An 18,432-nucleotide genomic window follows, 5' to 3' on the forward strand; every position below is an offset into this window, starting at 1 on the left:
AGTTCTTGAATATGATGGCGATTCCTCCTCCGACTTGGTTGGTGCAGTCTCTCCTGGCGATCTTGTAGCCGTCGGGGATGGCTATGGCGATGTCGGGGGCCGAGGAGGCGTTCATCCAGGTCTCAGTGATGAAGGCGACATCCGGTGCGGTAGAGTCCAGGGGGTCCCATAGCTCAATGGCGTGCTTGTGGACGGAGCGTGCGTTGATGAGGATGCATTTGAGGTGGTTATTGGCGCGTGGGCTGGCGGGCGGGGAGCAGTCGCTGTGGAAGGTATGCTTGCAGGTAAGACATGCGAAGGGTCCATGAGTGCGTTTCGGGTTGGCTTGGAAGCAGGTTGTAGAACGTCCCGGGTTCAGTGCGTGGAGGGAGGTGGGGTCGTAGCGGCGCTGCGGGGTTTGGGAGTGCTGGGGGCCAGGGGTCGTGGCGCTGGGCGCGGTCCAGGTGCAGATGGGCTTGCCTTTGGCGCGCCAGCGGCGCAGCCGCGCAGCGCCCTCCATAAGAGGGAGGAGGGGTCAGCTGGGGGCGGGAGGCGGGCGACGAATGGGAGCTGGGGGGGCGGGCATCACGGGCGGCGGCGGGAAAGCAGAGGGTGGGGAGTGGGGGGGTCAGAAAGAAGGGAAAGAAGAGAAAGAAGGGAAAGTGTGAGAAAAAAAAAAGGAAAATCCACAGGAGAAGGAGGCGAAAAACGAGGGGCAGGGGAAGAGCAGAGGAAAAGCGAAGAAAAATGGACGGGAGAGAGCAGAGATGGAAGAAGGAAAAGGGACACCAAAGGAAGAGCAGAAAACAAAGGAAAATGGACACCAAAGGAAGAGCAGAAAAACGAAGGAAAATGGACATCAGAGGAAGAGCAGAAAACGAAGAAAATGGACAGTAAATGGGCAGTGAAGAAAAAACGAAGGAAGATGGGCAGTAAATGGGCAGTGAAGAAAAACGAAGGAAGATGGACAACAGAGGAAGAGCAGAAAATGAAGGAAGATGGACAACAGAGGAAGAGCAGAAAAACGAAGGAAAATGGACACCAGAGGAAGAGCAGAAAACGAAGGAAGATGGGCAGTAAATGGGCAGTGAAGAAAAACGAAGGAAGATGGACAACAGAGGAAGAGCAGAAAATGAAGGAAGATGGACAACAAAGGAAGAGCAGAAAACGAAGGAAGATGGACAACAGAGGAAGAGCAGAAAACGAAGGAAAATGGACACCAGAGGAAGAGCAGAAAAACGAAGGAAAATGGACACCAGAGGAAGAGCAGAAAACGAAGGAAAAAAGGACAGAGAGAGGACAGCAGAGGTACGAAGAAAATTTGGAAGAGAGAGCTCAGAAGACAGAGGAGAGTAACGAGGGGCTGGACAGGGGGGAGCACAGGGAGAACTTACGGTCTGCTAGGAGGTGGCAGGAGCCTGGGCAGGTGTAGCTGCAGTGGCGTGGAGAGCGACCTACCCTAGGGTCAAGTATCTGGTTATAGTTATAATCTGTTGTGGCCGCTATTGTAGGGAGGATTTGCAGGCCCAGGTATGTGATCCCCTGTGTAGTCCATGGAACATGGAGGGCAGCCTCCAACGTGATCTTCTCAGCCTCCGGAGTGGTGAAATTCAATATGGAAGATTTAGTAAGGTTGATTTTAAACCCTGATACATTGCCAAAGGTAGTCAATTCTGCCATGACAGCAGGGTGAGAGATCTGGGGCTGAGTCAGGCGGAGGAGCATATTGTCTGCATAAAGGGCCATTTTATGCATTCTAACACCCATTGGCACTCCGGAAATGCCTGGATGTTGCCGTATATGCTCAGCAAGGGGTTCTATGTAAAACACGAATAGTAGGGGCGAGAGAGGGCACCCCTACCGAGTGCCCCGTTGTATGGGGAACTGCTGAGACAGGCCACCATTCACCGCAACCACCGCTCTAGGTTTGTCATAATTGAACCTGATCCACCTTCGGAATCTGGGGCCCAACCCAGTCCTCTTTTAAACTGTGTGGAGGTATTGCCAGGTCACATGGTCAAATGCCTTCTCCGCATCAATGGAGCGGAGAAGTGCCCGGGATTTTAGCTCGATGGACCTTGTCCAGCAAGTGGCATAGTCTCTTGGTGTTGTCACTACAAGACCGTTCAGGTATGAAGCCGGTCTGATCTGGGTCTATCGGGTGCTGCATGTACGGGTTCAACCTGTCCCTTTTTTTTAAAGTGCACTGAGACTTAGGAGGGCATGAATGGGTATGAAAAATAATCTTTAAACAACTTATAGTGTAGCGTTAAAAATGTTCTGATTGTCTGGAAGTATGTTGCAGTAAAGGAAAAAAAGCCTAATCAGAACTTCAGGTCCTGACATGAGCTAAAAAGTTTTCTACCTATCATGTCAACAATTTTTAATTCTATTAAGGACACAGAGGCAAGGATTATGCTTCTCTTCCTTTATTGAACAAACTTTTACAGCAGCCAATTAAAATTTACTAATTAGAAAACGTAATTTCCCATGATGCACTGTAAGTCATTGTGGCTTACTAATCACCACCTATGTATCCCCTCAAATATAAACCTCATACTGACTGTCCCTTCTTTTTCACTTGCTCAGTCCTTAGAACAGATCAACTTCACTCTTCAACTCTTAATGAAACTGCCACTCCAGGCTAATGAGTATGCCTCAAACCTCTGAGACCCCAGACAATCTTGGGGAGTTACACCTCACTCTAGTTTTTGTTCTCACCCTAAAGATAAGAAATATTCCATACACCATGCCCCAGAACAGTGAAGAATGCACATCCATATCATTACAACATGCAAATAGAACAATACCAATATTTAATGTGGAAACTATCCACATAGAAATAGATATATTCAAATTAGAACAATTTTATTTATCACAAACTATGTCAGGCAGGGTAGGATAATCCTCAGATCAGTGTCCTTAATATAATTCAACATTCTTAAAACAATACTTAAAGAATTTTTTATTCTGAGGCAGGACCAGAGGATCAGATTATGCTTGTTCGAGGCTGTCCAAAAACTACAGACACCACACTCACAATGGGTTTACAATAAAATGTTTTAAATGTAGATTCTGAAGACCAGTCTGTGGCTCTCATGATATCTTTTAATTGTGACCCCAGTGCATAGATCTTGCCGCCATAGCTCCACGAACTGAATGTGCTTTAAACTGAGAAACCTCAATACCTGCTTCAGCTAACAATCACCCTAACCAACTGGCTAGCATGGCTGCACTCATCAGCCAAAATGGCTTTTGAAGCGCAATCAGTAATTGCCCTTTGGAATTTTGTTGGAACTCTCTTGTATCCATCTCATATTCCTTCAGACATCGAACTGCCCACAACTGGTGAATATTTGGAAGCACCTGATATTGGCCAGAAATAGTATTCATCACCAACATCAATCAAATGTTATTCAGTCATAAAAAAAATTGGCATGAGCACAATAGGTAGAACAAATTTAAAAAACAATATACAATCTATACAAATAAAAATGCATTATAAATCTACCTTTAAAATATAAACAGACATACAAAGGAGACAACAAACAGTTAAAATATCAGAGCATCATAATTTTGAAGTGGCAAACAGCTGATTTTAAAAAACGTCCTACAGCGTAGGAAACTGCTGAGCTTGGGAGTTACTGTAGATAATAAAAAGATGATCTATGCTGAATAAAACTTTGCTGTTCAGAATAGACCTTAGTGTTTATAGTGCCCATAAAAAAACAAAGGGCATCATGGATTGAGATGAAAATCCATCAACTAAACAAGCTAAAACAGGTGAAGTATCATACTGGCCAAATGGGAGGGATTAAAGGGACCTAATATGGCCACTCTGAAATTTCGTCAATAAAGTTCTCTTCGAAACATTATTTACCTAATAAAGGCACGACCCATTTGAGGGAGCAGAGTGAATTATTACAAAATCTCGAACTAAAGGTTTCAATAATTCTGCAAACGCTCAATCACTCTTCCTTCTTTAACAATAATTTTCATTCACCCAATGTTTATGTCTATTGGTTATTTTCTCTGGTTTAAGGAACAAATCTGGTCTACCAAAAGCTTCAGTCAACTTTTAAACATAATCCAAACATGGGATATTATGACCAATGGCACAGTTCAAACAGTCCTAAATAATCTCCCTACAAAAGCTGCCTTTATCATTTGTCAAGATCGGTAGCCAGAGCCTTAGTGGAACCAACCTAATATCGTCCCTACTTAATTGATTTACCATATTGTATGTGATGTTTGTTGTATGATTTACTTAGCAAATAATTGCAGGACTCTGCTCGTGCTCTAAGATCCAGACTCTTGGCTCGATTCTCCCTGTAGGTTATTAGCAGCTCGCCCGCCCACTACATTTTAAATTCTAGTTCCAAAGCATCCACTGCCTGTATGCCGGCGGAACTAAACACAACATAGGGTTGACGGGGCTAATTTGCCAGTAACACCAGAATGGACACCAGGCGGAAACAGGGAGAACCCGATTTCTAGCCCATCGCTGTCGTTATGCGGGAGGAGCTCAAGACCTGTCCTTTTCTGACAGCTCGTGGTCTGGTCTTCGGCCTCTTGCGACTGGAACCTGAGCTTGTTTTCAGCAGGCCTACAACGACCGGTCTTCTCCCGTGATGACGCGCCTGAGCACCAACGACGTCTCTTCTCCGGAAGCTTCAATGAGCCCCAGTATTGACCCCGGGCAGGTGACTGTGAAGAGGGCGCTGCCCCGCTTTTCTCCTTTTCAAATTTTCCCGACCGGAACTCTTTGCGTTTTTTCTTTCCTATCATTTTTTTAGTTTAATGAAAAACTTTATTATGCACTTGATTTAATTTTGAACATTCTTATATTTGAAAAGTTACATAGAATGGGTTTACTGTACATTTTTTTTTAATTCGAACATTTTTTTGCTGTTTTAAATAGCGCGAACTCGATCTGAAGGAATCGGAGCGCTTTACATGAGCACCAGTTACGTCACACAATGACATACCAAACACTTGATTATAATTTTATGTTTCGCTTCTGTTCTAAGAAAAATGTATCTGCAACAACGTATATTTCCTAAAAACAGTTTAAATTATTGAACACGTTTATGAATGTTTTTTTTTTATGCGAAGGATTTTTTTGCAAACTTTATCACCTCCCTTATGAGTTTATTGGTTCCAAGTGTGGTTGTCGTCCTGTACCACAACAGCTGCATCACAAAATTAGGTAGATTTAAGATAAACAGATATATAAATTGAGTTTTGTCCGCTGGTATGTTATAGTTTTACTTTTGGATGGATATGTTAAAATGGTGGTAAAACTGCATATTTTCTTCAAAATGCAGCCCGCCTCTGAATTTGGTATACCTAGAACAGTCATACGCACTAACACTCACGATATAGGCAGGTGAATCGCAACTTTTTAAAGTATTTTGATGCTATTTTCTTTGGCTCCAATGCAAGGAAACGAGGATAACAAATTCCACTGTGTTAGTTCTCTACATCTTTTGTCTAGATGCTTTGTAGAATTCTCTGTCAGGATCGTAGGCCTCTGATTATGCTTCTCTTTTCGTTACTGTAAATTTTTAGCAGCCAATAACATTACAATTAACAAAAAACAAAATTACCTATGTATGTCACATAAAACATGTCCCAATCACAACAGAGTTTCCTGACACCATTTTGCACCCTCTTTCTTTGCTGCTTGGCAGCCAGGCCTTTAACATTATATTATCTTGGAGTGTGTATAATTTCAGTTTAATCTTTTCATTGATTTATATTTGTGTGTTTAAACTGTGCAAGCGTTATTCAAGGCCTATTAGGATTTTGTTTTTAGCGATTGTCGCTTACTGGACAGAGAAGGACGCGCGCTTCCTGATTCTACTGGGATGCGCCTCCCTCACTCTTTATTAATTTATTCTTTTTGTCCTCTAGGGGAATGCTTATACCACCATACCCTGCGTTTCCTTAACACAGTCGTATTCACTTGTGGAGCGGGACATGGCTGTTGCACTCAAGTGGCTGCAGTCTAATTTCTAGCCCTTCTTGGGCGGAGCACACGCGCCCATTAGTGAAGCTGCGGCGCCTCATTTGAACACAGTGGTGAATATTCTGCAGCGTCTAGTGGTGCATCTCTGCTTTTTTTTTTTCTCAGTCTTTGGCCCTATTTTGCTCACATTTGACTCTCTCACACCCTGAGGCATCAGAATGTGCCCAGGGCTGTAAAATCAGCATAGGCTCTGCATAGAGCGCTAGTAGGCAGCTCCCTCGACGCTTTATTGTTCCTAAATCTCGCTTGCTGGGGTTTGCACTTCACTTGGATTGAAGCCCGCTACTACCCATATTTATTGGCACTTATATTGCCTTTGAAAGTCTTTCAGCCCCTACATAGCCCAATATGGTTCTTTAGAAGATGATCTGGACTACTATCAGGACGAGCAGGCCTCTTTGGAGGAACAATGAGCTGGCGCCTTGGACAATAGTGTCCAAATATCAGTAGACAAGGCTCTGGCTGGGCTCTGTACCCCCTCACTCATCACTTTTAGGGCATTGCCAATTCAACAGGGTTGGCTTCTACCAATCGCCCTGTCTGACGGCTCATGGCTCTTAAAGCTAAAAGATGGGCTCAATCCGAAGCCTTTGAGAAGCTATCTGCACCAATCCTGGTTTAACTAGAGTGCCCGTCAGGCCCCTAACTCTGATGATTCGTGTAAGTCTTCTGACTCCTCAGATTCTGACTCCTCTCACACTACGCCCAGTGGCTGTGAGCAAGAGGATGTACCAGGGCCAGTAAGAGAAAGCACTGTGGGCGCCATTCAGGCTCTTGTGTGAAAGCACCAAATATATTAACCTTTAATCTGAGCAGTATCATCCATCTGTGATCATCTAATTGGACACCCTTCCAGGGAGTGGCGGATAATGTGCCGGAGCACATTCGCCAGAGTTTTGAAAAAATGGGCCAAGGACCCGAAGAAGGGCCTTGACAGGGCCTGGTATAACTGCGTGGCTATTTCCACCAAAGACGGCACTCTATTTTCATGTGCATCGACCCAAAATTAAATTAATTGATCTCCTTTGAGGCCGGGTTGGCAGCCCAAGGTCTACTATGCGGTAGTGCTTTTGTCAAGGACTTGGCCAAATTTTCTTCAATGTGCAATAATTTAGACAAGGCTTAACTCTTTTTGAAAAAAGTATTTCGCGGTACTATTTTGTTTTGGCAGGGACGGAGATTTAGGGGCTGATCGTCGGGTTGAGATTGTTAATAAGGTACCCAACATGACTTTTCATACCCTGGCCAAAGTAATTGGCAATACTAATCTTCAACCAATACCTTCTATATTACTCAACACATGGAGGATGCCAGCAGTTCGGCAAATGATACAACAGAGAACTACAAGGTTCCTCCCCAGATTGCAGCTCCTCAGGTTTTCCGAGGTAACCTTAGGGGGCAGGACAAAATTGTTCTTACACAATTGGCAACTCTTACCCAGGACCCCTGGGTTCTCAAATTTATTCAGGGTTACAAACTGGAGTTTCAGAGCACCCCCCTCAAACCATGCTCTCCATAGACTATGTATTTCTCCCTTCAAGAGCAAGAAATAACCTCAGCCAAGAGCAAGAAATCATCTCCACAGAAATTAATTCACTCCTGCACAAATGAGCAATCTGCCTTTCTTCCCCTCATTCAGAAGGATTCATCAGTACTATTTCCTTCAAGAAAGGGGATGGCTCTAGTTTGGTTCTCAACCTGAGAGATGTCAATGCCTGGATAGTTTACAGGTATTTCAAGATAGAGGGGATTCACCTTCTTTGGGACATTTTGCAAGAAGGCGGCTGGATGGTCCGTCTATACCTGAAGGTTGCTCATTTGATGATCCCTGTATTCCCTCCTCATCAGTGCTTCCTCCAGTTCCTCTGGATAAGTCAGTGCTTTGAGTTCATAGTCCTTCCCTTCTGTCTGTGCTTAGCTCCTTGGTGCTTTACCAAGCTGATGAGATCTATGGTGTAAGCGTTTCAAACCAAAGGGGTGAGGTTGATTGTATATAGTGACTGTTAGAAATGGGGATCCTGGTTGGCTAAGGTTGGCACCTCAGCCAGACAGGGACCACCAATGTAGTCTGGGCCAGAGAGCTAGACACCTAAGATAACCCCTGCTCACCCCCTTGGTAGCTTGGCGCAAGCAGTCAGGCTTATCCCAGAGGCAATGTGTAAAGCAATTGCACAACATACACAACACTAGTGACACAATAAATACACCACAAAGAAATCTCCACAAGTTATATAAAGTATACTGAATTGCACAAAACATAATTAGTCCAAAAACAACATGAATCAGTGGTACTCTGCTACACAAGCAGTTGTCAGATCTTCACATATTACCATGAATGCACATAGAGTGAAACATTAATTATTGCCTTAATCATATAAAACCTTATCATACATGCCAATAAAAGGAATAAGCACATGTACTGTAGAACATCTCCATATGGCATATGTCCTAAACACCCCATACTCTTCCCCCATGTCCGTCCGCAGATCCTGAAAGAGGTATGTTACCCTAAATAAGACAGAAACAACACACATTGTGGGCATCAGTTCCTGAAGTGCAGCAGTTAGATTAGGGAGAGCAAACACATGGGTTACAGATACATCCCTACAGTACCTACAGTAGCTAGATCCTTACTACCGCGATCGTACATCACCCATGCTGCTGGTTTGTCCAAAACCTCCCCCTCCACCCGATGCCCTTACACCTCTATTAGATGGTTGCGAATCAACAGTTCGCACAGGAGCGCCTGTGCTTCTCTTACACTGCATACAGTATTCCTCATGCACTCGTAGCAGGATTGGGGACCTCTGTCAAGGGTCGCCACCCCGTCTTGTATGCTGTGCCCATACAGCCGTGCCAACAAAAGTATACGGCCAATCTGGTGCGGGGGCTTTGGGGTTGGGAGTAGACCACCTACACTTTCCCTGTCGCCCCGGAGGGACCTCACCGGGTTAACTTCTCACGAGCAGGAAAGCAACCAACAGCCCCCGCGTTCTCGTGGTGCGGGTCTCCTGTGCTCTGGATCCTGGCAAGGACCCCCATGAGGGCTCCCTCTTGACCCGTTGATGAGTCAGGAAAGATAGGCTCCCCCTTTCCTGTGGGAGACTTTGGTCGATCCCCGTGCTTAAGCACTTAACTTGGTACAGCAGCTCCCCGTCTCCACATGGTGCAACTGCTGTCTTCTGACGCGTCGGCCTCTGCAGTCTCCACTGGCAGCTGACAGAGCCTTCCTCAGTCTGCGCTGTTCTCTTTCCACCCTGGGTAGGCTGTTCAATCTCCTGGGCCTCAACAGTGAAAGCACCAAAGCAGGTGACTGTTTGTGCCCAGGGTACACCCCTCATGTGCGCTCCCTTCGTGCTTGAATGCCGGTGGGCTCTTCCCCACTTTTCCTGTGTAGGGGAGCCTACAACCATGGTGTCCACAGGGTGCTCCCTGAGCCCAGGCAGGCAGACGAGAAAGCTCTCTTTACGTGCTGTGTGAGACCAAAAATAAAGCGCTCTTCACACGCTGTGTTAGGCCAAAAGTGAAGCGCTAGAGACACATAAATGCACGGGGGAAGGGCATACCACCTAGCCCCTTGAATCCGCTGAAGGGGCACAAAGCTGCAGGGCCCAGGCAAGCAGGCCAGCACAAAGGTCCTGGTGGAAGCAGTGGCAGTCCCTCTAGTGACCTAGCAGGTTACAGGTCAGTACAACAGCAGGGCAGTCCCAAGACGGTTCTTGGTGAGTCCTTCTCGCAGCATCTAGTGTCCAGTCCCTACAGCATCCATCAGTGTCTCCCTTTGTCTCAACTGGGACCAAGTCAGGGAACAGGCTGGTAGCAGGGCAACAAGCAGAAAAGCAATCCAGATGAGTGCTTTGGGACACCCAGTAGACCCCAGGCAGCAGGGCAACAAAAGAAGAGCAGTCCAGATGAGTCCTTCATGTAGTCCAGCAGTCCCTGTGGCAGAGATTTGGTCCCAGTTCCGAAGGTTCGCTTCAGTCAGGGGTTACAGCCCCTCTGCTTATACCCAGAAATGCCTTTGTTAAGGGTGTAACTTCAAAAGAGTCCTTTCAAGTGAAGCAAACCCCCTTTCAACTCAGCCCTGTCTCTAGACATCAGTAGGGGGTAATCATTCCTTTGTATTTGGGCAGGACACAGCCTATTTACCTGTAAGGTGTGGACGACCCTCCCTTCGCCCAGCCCAGGAAGACTATCAGTATGCAGATGCCTCTTCTGTCACACCCCGCTCCTTGTGATGGCTGTCTGGAAAGTATGCACCAAGTGGAGCTGTAACTCTGCCCCAGACGTGGATTGGAGTCAGGATGCAAAGCACTAGATATATAAGCACAGAGAAATGCCCACTTTGTAAAAGTGGCATTTCTAAAATAGTAATAAAAAATGCACCTATGCCAGTAAGCAGGATTTCTCGCTACTATTCCAGACATACTAAACATGCCCATGCTACTCCTTATTGATCAAGAGATATCACTTAGACATATGTCAGGGCATTTCCAATTCAATCCTATGAGAGGGGCAGCACTCACTGTAGTGAAAAACGAAATAGGCTGTTTGACACTACTAGGACATGTAGTACATAAACACATATGTCCTACCTTTTACATACACAGCACCCTGCCCATAAGGCTATCTAGGGCCTACTTTAGAAGTGACTTAGGTGTAGCAAAAAGGGTGTTTACGCCTTGGCAAGTAGTTTGACTGCCAAGTCAGTGTGACAGTAAACTGTGCATGTAGGGCCTGTATTGGCAGGCCTGAGACAGGTTTGAAAGGCTACTTCTGTGGTTGGCACAATCTGCACTGCAGGCCCACTAGTAGAATGTAATGTACAAGCCCTGGGAATATGTAATACCACTTTACAAGGGACCTACAGGTAAATTAAATAAGCCAGACAGGTGTAAACCAAATATACCAAGTTTTAGGGGAGAGAACACATGCACTTTAGCACTGATTAGCCATAGTAAAGTGCTCAGAGTCCTAAAGCCAACAAAAATAGGGCCAGAAAAATAGGAGAAAGGCAAAAAGTTTGGGGATAACCCTGCAGAAAAGGCCATTTTTAACATTGATGATCTGATTCTCCTAGCTCAAGACCCTCAGCTGTTATCTTTTTACGTCCCCTAAGCAATTTAGCTTCTCCAAGATCTGGGCTTTATCATAAACCAGACAAATCCTGTCTGATTCCCTCCCAATGCATGGAATTTGTGGGATTCCAGAAAGACTTGATGTTGTCCCAGTAGATCCTCCTTGCCCAGAAAAATCAAAATATCGAGAAGGACCTGATCTTTGAGTTATCCAACCCGACAATTTTGTTGAGATCAGTAGCATGGATTGTTGGTCTCTTAGCTTCCTCCATTCAGGCTATATATTCTGGGCCCCTTCGTTACAGAGCTCGCCAGAGACTTAAAATCCAACACCTGCAGAGAGTATTGTTCTATTCGGTCTGAATTCTCATCTTCGATGAGGCCAAGACAGATATGACACGGTGGCTCAACCACATGGATACCTGGAATGTCAAAGCGATCTTTGGCAGCTCCCAGGACATCATTCTTGAATCGGATCCAGCAGGTGGGGCTTGGGAGCCAGATAGGGGTCTCTCTTCCAGGTGGGGCGGTGATCGGAGACTGAGCTTCAACTCCATATCAACTGCCTGGAACTCCTGGCGGGTTCTTTTGCAGTCAAGAGCCTGTCCCCTTTGAAGACAGACTGTTGCATATTTCTGAGGACGGAGACCATCTCAGTGGTCCGCTGTGTCAACAAACTTGGTGGCTCCAGATCCGTATTGTTAGCAGAGATTGCCAATGACTTTTAGCATTTCTATCTTCAACATCAGATTTCAGTCATTACGGAATACCTTTCCAGGGAGGAGAACTCTGTGGTGGATTGGCAGTCCAGTTACCTGCGGGATTTCAGCGATTGGAGATTTAATCTGAAGATCTTCTTCTACCTCAATTACAAATTGGGACCATGTTCAGCAGATCTGTTCCTGTCGCGCCTCAATTGTTAAATTCCTTCATTTTTCAGTTGGCACCAGATTTGGAGGCAATGGCGATGGATGCTTTCCCGCAAGACTGGTCTCTCCATCCAGGGTATGCATTTCCCCATTCAGTATGATCCCCAGAGTCCTATCGCAGGTGCTTCATCAGAAGGCAGAGATCATTCTTGTAAATCCTGTCTAGAGAGCACATCTGTGGTTTCCTTTGGCACTGGAACTGTTGTGCGACAGTCCTCTTCTGATTCCTTTCCACTGGAACCTGTTGCTGGATCCAGTGCGACAACCTCATCCATTGATCATCTCAGGGCAACCCAGGTGATAGCCTGGAAAATTCCTGGGGTAGTTGACAGGTGCTAGGCATTTCTCAGCAAGCTTTCTTCTATATCAATCAAGCATGGGCTTCAGGGACGCAGTAACACTAGGCTTCTGGTATGGCGACAATGAGTTAATTGGTGTGACAAACTGATTTTCAATCCCACTGGGACAGATGTCTGTCTGGTGATTACATTTATTTCTTCTTTGACATATTCAAGCCATACCTACAGATTGATAAATAGCTATAGAATGGCCATTTCCACAGGACTTCACCCTGTAGATGGGAAACCTGTCGGGGAACACCCAGTGGTCTCTAAACTCTAGAGAGGTATACACATGTGTAAACCCCCCTCAATCGAGATAGTCCTTCCTTTAGGATGTTAATATCCTCCTGAAATTCTTAGAGGAATGGCCAGAGAACAAGTACCTGTTACACAAACACTTTTCGGCCAAAATTACTATGTTATTGTGTTTGATCTCTTGTGAGAGGGTTTCTGATATTTGAGCTCTTGATCTCTCTGGCAGGGTCTTTTCCCCAGATGGGTTTTCTTTTTACATTTCCAGAAGAACCACGGCTAATACCAGATCAGTGTCTTACCAGACTTTTCCCCATAGCTTTAAACTATGTGTGGTACAATGTCTTAAGGCTTAGAAGGCTGCCACTATTGAATTTCGAGTGGATCTCAGGGGTTAATTACTCATTGCCTTAGAAAAGCCTTTCAAACCTGTGTCAGTTTTTGGCATGTATTCATCTCGAGGAGTGATGGCCTCTAAATTCTCTGCATTAGGTTCCGGCTTGAAAGATCTTCTGAGAGCAGTGGATGAGTCCCCTGAGACTAACCTTCAAATCATTCTACTATAAACCTATTGTGGATGTAGCTTCTGTGGTGGTGATCAGGCTTTAAACAAGCATCATCAGAAGCCTCTGGTTTCGACATGGAATAAAAAGTTTTCTAGCTTACGCAAATTTGTTTTTCCATTCCATCAAGGACACGTAGGCAAAGATTATCCCACCGTGGACTATTCTGTCTCATTCGCACACATAAGTTAGAAGTACAACTTTATTGTTATAATGATTTACTTGTTGGTGATTATAACTGATATTTCCCTGCTCTGTATAAGACAAGTATGTGAAGAGTATGTTCACTAGTATGGTTTTTATGGCCTTGATTCTCGTTTTCTCATAGGAAATAATCAAAAACACGCATTAGAGAGACTGATCCCCACAAAATATTCGACCAGGAGTTCTTATTCTGGGGCTAAGAATTCACTCTTCTTCACGACTGAACATGGCTGATTGGGAGCTGTTACATTTGTCAACCTCGCTGGTTGAAAGTGTATGGACGTTGAATTAGTTGAGACTTTGCTCCATTCAGAGGTCTGGTCTTACCAGTTTCAGTTTATCAGTGTACCTGTTGTTTTGTTGGAAGAGGTTAGATCCGTATTGGACTTATTTTGACCTTGGTTGACTGTTATTTTCCTTAAATTGTTTTACGCCTCATTTCCTAAAAAGAAAGAGAACACAACATGGTGTCATCTGTAACATGGGTAATTTCGTTTTTTGTTTATTGTAATGTTATTGCTGCTGAAAAATTACAGTAAAGAAACGTGAAGCATAATCCTCACCTCAATAGAATGGCCAGTTTTGACCACATACACTAGAAAATGTTTTATTGCTTTGTATGGGCAGGATACTTGTTTTGTACAAGAACATATTTCCCTCAGTGGTTTCTATATTTCCAAATGTGTGTAATTCCTTGACACATTTCCTATACAATCACAATTACTATTACTCCCTGACTGGCACACCAGGTCCTAGTTATCACTGAATTAGGGCAGCCCCTCTCACCACACATAACACCGACCGAAGTCAGCTTTGTATTTCCAAGCAACATACATGGGACAAAGCCTCATCCCTCCACCCACACAAACTGTCTGACGACAGGTAAGTGCTTATCTTTTCTCCCTTTTCCTGCATGCTCCTTGTATAGTTATCAGTATCGGCATACCTCAAGTAGGTTACATATTTATTGTTACTGTCTTGGCGGTTTTTGTGTTTTTCCCCGTTTGCGTCCTCACTGTCTCGCTACATGATTGTTAATGCATTTATATAGTGCTTACTACACCTGACAAGGCATAAAAGCTCTTTACACCAGGCAGCACTCTGCTCCAAGGTTAGTGGTTAGTTCAGTTTTATTGGGATTAGTCTTGTACCCTCAAGCAAACCTTTCCATGCAGTAATTCCACCTCTACGAATCTAAGCAAAGCTGCCGAAGACTCAAAAGAAAGTGGCGCCAAGATCAGACTCTGGACAACCTCACAGCCTTCAAAAACACCATCTGCAGACACCACCAACTCATTGAGCCGCAAAGAGAACCGCCTTCAAAGCCTGAATCAACAACAATGCACAGAGCCACAAGGAGCTCTTCAACGTCATGAAGGAACTCTCCAACCCTAGCTCCAACGCCATCCCAAGACCTCTGTGACTCCCTAGCGTCCTACTTCCACCGCAAGATTCAGACATCCACGAGAGCTTCAGCAACCAGAATCCCCTGACCCCTTCCACAACCACCAACACCACAGATTCACCTCTGACTAAACTCCTGCTCTCCTGGACCCCCGTCAATGACATCGAAATCATGAACACCATCCACTCCGGCTCTCCAACTGACCCCTGCCCTCACCACATTCTCAACAATGCAAGCTCCGTCATCGCACCCCAACTATGGAAGATCATCAGCTGCTCCTTTGAGTCCGCCACCTTCCCGGAGAGCTGGAAACACGCTGAGATCAACGCCCTCCTTAAAAAACCCAAGGCGGACCCAAAGGACCTCAAGAACTTCCAGCCTATCTCCCTGCTCTCCTTCCTGGCAAAAGTAATTGAGAATAATGTCAACAGACAACTAACCCGCTTCCTCGAGGAGAACCGCACCCTTGACCCTTCCCAATCCAGATTCCACAGCACCGAAACCGCCGTTATCACTGCCACCGATGACATCAGAACCATACTGGACAGCAGCGAACCGCGCCCCTCATCCTCCTGGACCTCTAGGCCGCGTTCAACACCATCTGCCATCACACCCTACGCTCACGCCTCAGCAATGCTGGAATCCGTGACAGAGCCCTGGACTGGGTCACCTTTTTTCTCACCAGCAGAACCCAGAGAGTCTGCTCCCCCCCATTCCCCTCGTAGACCACCAAAATCATCTGCGGCATACCCCAGGGCTTGTCCCTCAGCCCGACCTTCTTCAGCGTCTACATGGCCCGCTCGCTAACATCACCCAGACCCACAACCTCAACATCATCTCATACTCCGAGAACACCCAGCTGATCCTCTCCCTCACCAAGGACTCCGCCAAGACCAACCTCCAAGAAGGATTGAAGGCCATCGCCGGTTGGATGAAGAGCACCTGCCTCAAACTCATTTCCGACAAGACGGATGTCCTCATCTTTGGCTCCACCCCCTCTGCATGGGATGACTCCTGGGTGCCTGCCACTCTCGGAATGGCTCCGACTCCCACCGACCACGCACGCAACCTAGGATTCATCTTGGACCCCTCACTAGCCATGACCCAGCAAGTCAACGCCATCTCCTCCTCCTGCTTCAACACCCTCCATTTGCTCCAAAAGATCTACCAATGAATACCCACCAAAACCAGAAGAACAGTCACCCAAGCCCTCGTAAGCAGCAAGCTGGACTACGGCAATACCCTCTACGCAGGAACCATGGCCAAACTCCAGAAGAGGCTGCAACCCATAGAGAACGACTCTGCACACCTCATCCTGGGCATCCTTGCCACTGCCACATCACAGACCACCTGAAAAACCTGCACTGGCTCCCAGTCAACAAGAGAATCACCTTCAAAATCCTCCCCCATTCTCACAAAGCACTGCACAACACCGGACCAGAATACCTCAACAGACGACTCTCCTTCTACACCCTGACCCGACATCTCCGCTCCGTCGACCTCACCCTCGCAACCGTCCCACACGTTCGCAGAACTACAACCGGCGGTAGATCATTCTTGCACCTCGCCGCCAAAACGTGGAACACTCTTCCCACCCACCTGCGTCAGACCAAAGACCTCCTTACCTTCAGGAAGCTTCTCAAGACCTGGCTGTTCGAGCAGTAGCAGCAACACAATTTTGGCATTTTACTGGGACATACCCCATTTTTACTATTTGTTGTGGTTTCAGCCTCATTCCAATTAGTGACAGAAATGGGTGTTAAACCAATGCTGGATCCCGGAAAGCTAAAAATTCCTGAAAAGTAGACAAAATACTGAATTCAGCAAGGGGTAATTTGTGTAGATCCTACAAGTATTTCCTACAGAAAATAACAGCTGAAATGAAAAAATATTGAAATTGAGGTTAAAAAAACAGCCTTTTTTCTCCACGTTTTTCTCTGTAACTTTTTCCTGCAATGTCAGATTTTTGAAAGCAATATACCTTTACGTCTGCTGGACTCTTCTGGTTGGGGGATTTATAGGGCTTGTAGGTTCATCAAGAACCCTAGGTACCCAGAGCCAATAAATGAGCTGCACCTTGCAATGGGTTTTCATTCTATAGCTGGTATACAGCAATTTATTTGCTGACATATAAAAAGTGAAAAATAGGTATCAAGAAAACCTTTGTATTTCCAAAATGGTCACAAGATAAGGTGATGAGAAGCAGTGGTTATTTGCACATCTCTGAATTCCGGGGTGCCCATACTAGCATGTGAATTACAAGGCATTTCTCAAATAGATGTCTTTTTTACACACTATCTTACATTTGGAAGGGAAAAATGTAGAGAAAGATGGGGCTCTGACCAGGTTCTGTTACCCAGAATCCTTTGCAAACCTAAAAATTTGGCCAAAAAACACTTTTTCCTCTCATTTCGGTGACAGAAAGTTCTGGAATCTGAGAGGAGCCACAAATTTTCTTCCATCCAGCATTCCCCGAAGTCGCCTGATAAAAATGGTACCTCACTTGTGTGGGTAGGCCTAGCGCCCACAACAGGATATGCTGCAAAACACAACGTGGACACATCACATTTTCCCAAAGAAAACAGAGCGGTTTTTTGCAAAGTCCATAGCTGTGGATTTTGGCCTCTAGCTCAGCCGGCACCTTGGGAACCCTAGGAAACCTGCACATTTTTGAAAACTAGACAACTAGGGGAATCCAAGATGGAGTGACTTGTGGGGCTCTCATCAGGTTCTGTTACCCAGAATCCTTTGCAAACCTCAATATGTGGCCAAAGAAACAATTTTTCCTCTCATTTCGGTGACAGAAAGTTCTGGAATCTGAGAGGGGTCACAAATTTCCTTCCACCCAGCATTCCTCCAAGTCTCCCGATAAAAATGGTACCTCATTTGTGTGGTTAGGCCTAGTGCTCGCGAAAGGAAATGCCCCAAAACACTATCTGGACACATCAAAATTATCACATAAAAAAACTACCTGTTTTTGTGGGGGCACCTGGGGTTTTGGTCCTGGGCTCAGCAGCCATCTAGGGAAAACTACCAAACCCAGACATTTCTGAAAACTAGACACCCGAGGGAGTCCAGGGAGGTGTGACTTGCTTGGATCCCCCAATGTTTTCATACCCAGAATCCTCAGCAAACCTCAAATTTAGCTAAAAAATAACTTTTTTCTCACATTTCTGTGTGGGATCACCGCACTGGGACAAATTTCCTACCACCCAACATTCCCCTCGGTCTCCTGTTAAAAATAATACCTCAATTGTGTAGGTGGGCCAAGTGCCTGTGACGGGGAAGAGACAAAAACATGTCAAAATTGAGGAGGAACCAAAGCGGGTCCAAAAAGGCAGTTTGAAGAAAAACATTGTTAGGCTGACAGGTGCAGCAGAAATGTTATTGGTATAGATGAGACAATGTTGGGTGGTAGGAATTTTGTGGACTCCTGCAGATTCCGGAAGGTTCCATCACAAAAATGTGGGAAAAATGTGTGACTTCAGCAAAGTTGGAGGTTTGCAGGCCATTGTGGGTAAGAAAATGGTGCGGGGTGCATGTGAAGCACACCACCCTGGAATCAACCAGATGTTTAGTTTTCAGATGTGTCTAGGTCTTGTAGATTTTTCTCCATGGCAGCGTCCCAAAGTAAAAAAAAAAGTGCAGCC

The 18,432-nt window shown here is 45.6% G+C and overlaps 1 protein-coding gene across 1 annotated transcript in view; it reads left to right on the forward strand.

Annotated features, from left to right (window-relative positions):
• Window positions 1-4,462: 4,462 nt before the first annotated feature.
• Window positions 4,463-18,432, forward strand: part of SLC25A38 (solute carrier family 25 member 38) — a 286,840-nt gene continuing 272,870 nt past the window's right edge. Inside the window, exon 1 of the mRNA XM_069231190.1 lies at window positions 4,463-4,682. Within this exon, the coding sequence (XP_069087291.1) occupies window positions 4,611-4,682 (72 nt within the window). The 5' untranslated portion in view covers window positions 4,463-4,610. The remainder of the gene's footprint in view (window positions 4,683-18,432) is intronic.

This window comes from Pleurodeles waltl, chromosome 4_2 (assembly GCF_031143425.1).
Source record: "Pleurodeles waltl isolate 20211129_DDA chromosome 4_2, aPleWal1.hap1.20221129, whole genome shotgun sequence".
In the NCBI taxonomy this organism is placed as follows: domain Eukaryota; kingdom Metazoa; phylum Chordata; class Amphibia; order Caudata; family Salamandridae; genus Pleurodeles; species Pleurodeles waltl.